Source organism: Arachis ipaensis, chromosome B10 (assembly GCF_059453495.1).
Source record: "Arachis ipaensis isolate K30076 ecotype BB chromosome B10, ASM5945349v1, whole genome shotgun sequence".
Lineage (NCBI taxonomy): Eukaryota > Viridiplantae > Streptophyta > Magnoliopsida > Fabales > Fabaceae > Arachis > Arachis ipaensis.
Genome location: NC_142435.1, coordinates 139194008 through 139201403, shown reverse-complemented (window position 1 = coordinate 139201403; position 7396 = coordinate 139194008). Strand labels below are relative to the sequence as shown.

The 7396-nt window shown below is 35.1% G+C and overlaps 1 protein-coding gene across 1 annotated transcript; it reads left to right on the top strand.

The window, feature by feature from the left end:
* Window positions 1-659: 659 nt before the first annotated feature.
* Window positions 660-6873, top strand: LOC107623508 (ribosome biogenesis protein ytm1). Its single transcript, XM_016325813.3, has 8 exons — window positions 660-1074; window positions 1520-1715; window positions 2094-2194; window positions 3468-3576; window positions 4232-4449; window positions 4910-4952; window positions 5620-5873; window positions 6010-6873. The coding sequence occupies exons 1-8, from the start codon at window positions 881-883 to the stop codon at window positions 6416-6418; spliced, it is 1524 nt and encodes a 507-aa protein (XP_016181299.1). The 5' UTR covers window positions 660-880; the 3' UTR covers window positions 6419-6873.
* The last annotated feature ends 523 nt before the right edge of the window (window positions 6874-7396 follow it).

Sequence of the window (7396 nt, the reverse complement as noted above, 5' to 3'; positions counted from 1 at the left end):
ACTTCCACCTCTTCTAATAAAATTACCCCATGATAAAAAACTGGCACCACATAGTGATCATTCATCTGAAAAAAATAAACCAACCATTTTTATCATTTTGAATTATTCAAACGTATGTTTTACTATTTTTAAAAACTTAGTTCTATTTGCATACAATTTTACTCATGATCAGAGATAATAATTACACAAAATAATTTTGTCCTAACACAATTTTTACTGTCATTCATGTAATAAGTTGCAGTTTGTGAATCAAATCCTAATTAACCAATAACAAAATAAACTCACATTACAATATGCATCATGCATCTATTCCTAAATTTCTGTGCCAACTAAAATTCTTCTACAGAAAAAGAATTAACAAGGTGAACAAAGCTCACTTTTATAGATAAGAGAGATGACAATCAAACAATGCAATCCCTTCACCTTTTTCTTCCAGGACTTCACCACACAATAAAAAAGAAATTGGGACTTTTTTTTTTTGAGGGAGAAATAAAGTATTACTGTAACTTTTCAATAAGAAAATGTAAAAAAATAAAAAGAAGAGTGTGGGAGGAAGAACACCTATTATATTGCTAAGGACTTTTGTTTTTGGCATATGGACTATTTTGTCCCTTAACTATTTCGCACTTTCACTTGCACATCGTAACGGTCACATCAGTAGAATGGAGTTCACGTCAAATATTTTTGTTAGGTCTCAAAAAGATCAATATAACAGTGAAATTTAAATATCCTGATTTTAAGAAGGTGAGAGACGTATATGTATTTTTCAATCTGAAAGGACTTAAATGTCTGCTTGATAGAAGATCAGTGACCTTTTTTTTCTAATAATTAATAAACCCCAATTTTTCTTCCGCCGTCTGTCTCGTATTTCGCGTCTTCAATGTCCGCTTCATCGCCGCCGACTCAGCCACCAACGACGCCGCCGACGCCAACAAGTCTAATCGATCTCGATGTGGACTCGCTGTCTCACTGCCTCGCCCACCTAAGCGTCCGCGACGTCTCCGCCTTGGCTATGACATGCACCTCCCTCAAGCGCCTTACCTACTCCGACTCTGTTTGGCTTCGCTTCTTTAGGTTCCTCCATTTCCTTTTCTTCTTTCTTCAATACAATTTGAAAATATTCAAATCTAAATTCACCTTTTTCTTCGTGTGTGTGCGCGCCCGCATGTTGAACTGTGAATTTTCTTTTCTTTTTTTTTAAAATATGTTTGTTTGTTTGCTTGCATATATGTTCAAGAAAAGAAATCGAATTGAAATTGAACAAATTTAGGGACCGATGAAATCAAGAAATAATGGCACTCTCTGTGTATTGGTACTTGTTTTGGTTGTGTTCAATTGTTAATAGTTTGGAGAAGCTAAAAAAGAAAAAGATTCTTTTTCTGCTTTGAGTGCATATTCTTAGAAGTAATGATTTTTGTGAAACTTTATCCAAGTTGATGCGTTGAACTTGAAATTTTGTGTTATAGTACGTAATTTTGTTTGCACGTGTATGTAACTGAACTGAATTGAGAAACTTTAGGGAGCATTGGCATCTAGAAGTACCTTGGAGCTCTTTGAATACCCTTGGAGCGAGGGATTTGTACCTGGCTAGGCGCAGCGCATTACTGCAGTTCAAGTTCCTTCATCCCGTATCTCTTCAAGTTTATAGACATACTAGTTCTAGATCAAATTTCAACCATTTGCTTCTTGACAAAAACCACATCTTCTCAGCACGGGTATATGGATTGATTTCTAGTTTGTGTTTCATTTATATAATCTTTTTATTTATTTATTTATTTATTTTTCTGCACCATTGATTTTATATAGATGATTATTAGTAATGGAGTAGCACACCAGATAAAGTTTTTGTTCTGTTCAAAGTGACACATATTAAGGAGCTCCTAGAAACGGCTAGTTCTCTGTTCCATTTAATATTTGGCATCTCAGCTTTATAGGCAAATCTGTATCTCTCACTTTTCTATATTATTAATACAATTGCCAAGCTGTTGCTTTAGGAGTGTCCATTTCATACTCGTGTTTTGTTAGAACATAAAGTTAAACATTCGTAGACTGTTATTAATCTCGACATTCACTTTACTATTGTTGTTTACCAGGGTTCAACCGTGGAAATGATAGATTTGGATAGGGATGATCCAGGATCAGAAGATGCTAACCTTTTGTTCAGTGGTCATAGAGCAAGAATCACCTGTATGAGGTAATAATGTTACATAACTGTTTTTGTGTTCTACAAAAATTAATGAGAAATGGTACTTGTAACTGTAGGTTTAGACATTATCTGGATATGTAGGGATCAATGTGTTTGAACTGGAATCCCAAGATAGTGTATATTGATGAACTTTTGAGTTACAATGATAAAGATAAACTGTAGCAAATGATCAAAGACATGAACTAATTGCTATATCCTTTATTTACGGTGAGTAACTTCTCTAACTAACTCACTAAAGGGATCCTATAATTAACTCGGGATTTCATCATGTTTCTCGTGGTAAGGTAACTTATAATGGATGTGAAATTAAAATTATTTTACTAGACTTACCAGCACGATAATTGGAATCCACAATATACCACTTGGTATTATGTATTTTGTTACTAGCAAATTCACTAGAAATGCAATTGAAATCACCAGTTATTTATTCATGATTTCCCAATTGTTTATATGTTGCTAGTTGCTGTTCAAATTATAGTAATTAATAACTGAGGACAAAGTGGGTGGAGCCTTGAAGTTTAACACACACACCTTCTGGTGATGTTTTCAGTTATCCTATCGTGATATAGCGTCAAAAGTTTTCTAAGTGGTAATATGTTGCTCGATTATTTTCATTTACAAAAAGATTCCATCAGGTTCTAGTTAGCTGGAGTACAACTTGAGGTTTATATGATGTTCCAGGAATTTGTCACAGAAGTGAATGGCTGCGAAAATGCACGTGCATATGCATGTACTAATAAATTCTTGATTTTGTTCAATACTCAAAAGAAATTGTTCCTCTATCAAAGCCCTATTCTTTCCCAAACCCAAAGTCCTTGTGCTTCTCCTAATCACTCTCACACGTATGTGATTCTCTTCAAAGTCCTCATGTTTAGCCACTAAGTTTCTGTGGTGTAAACTGCTGAAGATACTCCTTTTGGTGGCGCTTCTTCAGAGTTTCCTTCCCAGCTTCAAGTTCAGTCTCCCCAGACCTCTCTTTTTGTCATCTCACTTTCATGTTCTGTATTCGTCTAATGCTTTTGTTCGTTTAATCTTTTCCCTTTGAGACTTATGATCCATTGTCAATAGTAAAAGGGGACTTTTTTCACTGATGGAACTAGTAAGTCTTTTTAATGCAAATAAGGGAAAACAATGAACTTAATTGCTGAAAAGCATGATTGATGATATCTACCGATGTTCTTTTAATTTCGATTTGTACTTTAAAGGAGGCATAGATTTCAGTGTAAATAAGGTTAATATGAACTTTGGAATCAAATGGCAGGTTGTTTCCCCTTAACGGAGTGTTTACATCTTGTGGAGAAACAGAAGGGGAGCAAAAGTTTTTGGTTACCTCAAGTTATGATCACTCCATACGCTTGTGGGGGAAGAAGGTATCACTTTATTTCATTTGTTACAAATTCGATCATCAATAACTTGTGTTGTATTCCTGATGTCTACTATGTTCATTAGTTTGTTTAAGATTATATTAAAAAGAAAAGAGAGATAAACTATAAGAGAAAGCATTTCAGTTTATAGAAATTGCAATTTTGTAAGAAGAAAAGAGAACCTATAAAAGAGGATAAGATATCCTGATATGGATGCAGAAAAAGTTAAGACCTAAGGGAGCAAGCCATGTGACAATGCATGCCAATCATCCTGATTATTAGCTAGAGACACAATGTTAAACAATCCAGGTGCTGAGCACCAAAGAAATACAAATAAGTAAATCCTATCCAAACAAAGTCAATAGTTGAGAAGGAACTATTAAAAACTCTAAAACTCCTTTCCGACTAAAGTACTGAACGCATCAGTACATCCAAAGAAACCAAAGACTGCGACAGAATCTATGCTTCTTACAAGAGGCAAAGAGAAAGCATTAGCGTACTTCAGTTGTTCTTTTAAGAAATTTCTATTTACTTTTAACAAATTTCTTTTAAAATCATTTGTGCTAGGTGCGCCTCTGGCTATTTGTGGCCAGATACTTTTTATGTCACCAACTTTTTTATGCTGAGATTATTTTCAAATGTTATTCTTGCCACATTTTAGGGTTCTTGTCTAAGATGTATGAGAGGTCACCATGGGCCAGTGTTGTCACTATCAGATAAACTATTGGGAGATGATACCTGCAAAGTATTGGCAAGTGGAGGAGAAGATGGTACTGTTCGACTATGGTCCCTTAGTTCAAGTGGAAAACAGAGACAACAATCTTTGAAAGCTACACTATATGGGCACGAGAAACCTGTAGAGTTGATGTTGGTTGCTGGGTATGATTTCCTCTGTTGAACTAACTAAATGTCACTAAGATTGTGTTAGGAAAATGAAATATTGGGTAGCTAGGTAAAATTAGAAACATTATTCTCTAACCTTTCTGCTATTAATAATATTAAAAAAAATTAAAAAATAAATAACGATTCAGGCTCATTGTGATTTTTTATTGTATATCTTGAATTGATGAGTGTGATTGGTACATTACTGTCAGTGCTGGAGAGGAAATAGGAAGTAATTTGGCAACACTTAAATGTGTTTTGAGCAACGTTGTATGATATTTACCAACTAATTTTGCTATGTAGAAGGAAAAGAGATATCTGTCTCTGTCACTATTGTGCATGTGTTTGCATATTCAACTTCAATTGTAAATAAGTACAAGTGGTCTTGTTAGTCATTAACTTTAATTATAAATTCATAACCATAGATCCATCATCCATCCTATCCTATTCTTTTCAGGCACAAAACTTCACTTTTGGTGACCATCTCAAGAGATGCTAAGGTTCTTCTCGTCTCTTTTATGTTGTCTTGTTAATGTACTTTGTCAGATTACTTGATTCAGTCCTATTTTCATAAACTCAATGTCTTGATTCTCATAAATTTGTTCAGTTTCTAATATATATTGTGGTCATAGCAACATGGCAATGGCATCACTTGTTTAAAGGAGAAAAACACTTTTTCTTAAGTTCATACGTTTTGATATTATTCCTAAAGATAACTAAGATGAGGGTGTTTTAGCTAATCCATGCATACTTGCCGATTATTCTTCAGTTTTGTCTGTCCAGATTTGAAGCATCTTTTTACAGGATTGATTTATAGCATATATTATTTATAGCTTCAAAATGGGAAGTTTCTTACATATTTCTTTCACCATCCAAAACACTTGGGGCTTACTGTTTTATGCTTATTACGTTTTAAGTTATTAGCTGTTGATCGTGTTATGCTAGATATCATGTTGATGAACCATTTGAGTGTAAATTTGGCTCAAATTTAGTGCAACATTTCTTACAACACTAGTTAATGAAAAAGTGTAAGGTTTATCAACTGCAATGAAAGTTTGTGGTAGTTTGGTTGAATAGACGACCACTATAAAGTTTACTATTGGTTTAAGACTTACTCTCAAATCATCTTTCTATACCAGTATTTTTACAGTTGTGGAGTTATAATAGGTGAGGGTCTGGGATACGACTACGTCTTCTTCTGCTCGATCATCCTGTTGTGTGGGAATGACTACTCTTCGTGGGGCACCTGTGAACATGAAATGCCATGAATCGCTACTGTATGTGGCAGCTGGTTCCTCTGTCACTGCAGTTGATTTAAGAACAATGCAGAAAGTTATGACTGCAGCTGTGCATCAACCGAAGCTTTATTCATTTGATATTGTACCATCAAAATCTTTACTATGCACTGGTGGTGATGGCAGGTATGATATGTAGGAACTTGGTGATAAGATTTTCCTCCTTCAGTTGTTATTCAACTCTGTCTGACATATTATGTTATCTTTAGTTGGTATTTGGTAATATGGATGATGAGCGCTGACCGAATCGTTGATGTTGCAGAGCAATGCTCTGGGATATTAGGAGAAATCAAGAAGCATGGAACCCAGATCCAGTTGCTGAGTTGGATGGACATTGCGGGCAAGTGACACTGTTGCACATGGATCCATACAAAGTGGTTACTGGGGGTCCTCATGATGAGTATGTCAATGTATGGGAATCTGACACCGGTGTTCATGTAAATTCCTTGTTTTGCTGTAATGATGAGAAAGAGGTTCCCAAATTTGGCTGCGATACCATGGCTGTAGATGGGCTTAGAATTGTCACTGCCACCATTTGTGATGATGCCACTATTTTGCGCTATAGGGACTTCACGTATGCTACCAATCCTGTAGCAAAACCAGAAAATGATCCACCTTCGAAGTTTTGGTTCTCTCTTTCTGGTGATTACAGTGATGACAACAACTCATGATTTAGGTAGTTCATGGCTGTGTCTTACATATTCATTTATCTGCTTCTGATGGTTTATTCGGCCGGTTCATTAGGGAGCCATCCATTTATGGTCTGCTCAAATTCATGTAGTTGGCATGGTTGAGGACATGTATAAGTGGCCTCGCCGTGCGAACCGTCGCGAGGATGCAATGCAAATGGTGGAGGGATGTGAGAGAGCAAGTAAATTTTGCTGAGACTCGTTGTTTTTGAAACTAGGTTACTAATACAAATCTTGTGTTATGAATATTCGTTTGTTCTTTACTTTTATGAATCTACTAGACCTAGATATCGAGTATCATGTCATTCTTGTCTTACAAAAGCATTCTTACAATTATTTTCTTTAGAGTAAGGTATGACTTTTATTCTTAATTTTTGCAAAAGTTGAAAAAATATTCTAATGTTTCATATGTATCAATTTACCTTCTATGTTTGAAATAAGTTTCACTTCCACTTCTACACATTAACTATGGGAAAAGTTAATGCTTATGATTAGAATTGAAACATTCAAACGTCGAGAGCAAAACTGATGCATAATAAAACAAGAACATATTTATTTAAAGAGTACTGCTAGGGAACTAATGGCCTAAGCGTACAATGTGTACAATGGGTTAAATCTTTGGTTCATGAATAAAATGAACATCACTTATACTATCTAGAATAACCATCCGATACCAGGGATAATAAACATCTCATGTCATAAAACCACTCATCCCAATAGCTTAAGCTGATTTTGGGGTTCACCAAAGATCGAACTCTTGGTCTTTCGGATCTAGAATTCTAATACCATGTCATGAAACCATTCATTCCAAAAGCGTAATCTGATAGGACAATGTAACACTAATGGTCATATCTCTAATACTTCCTAAACCTCAATTGTACACATTGTATGCTTAGACCATTGGCTCCCTGTACTTTCTCTTATTTAAAACTTCTTATAATACACATATTTTAGTTTATA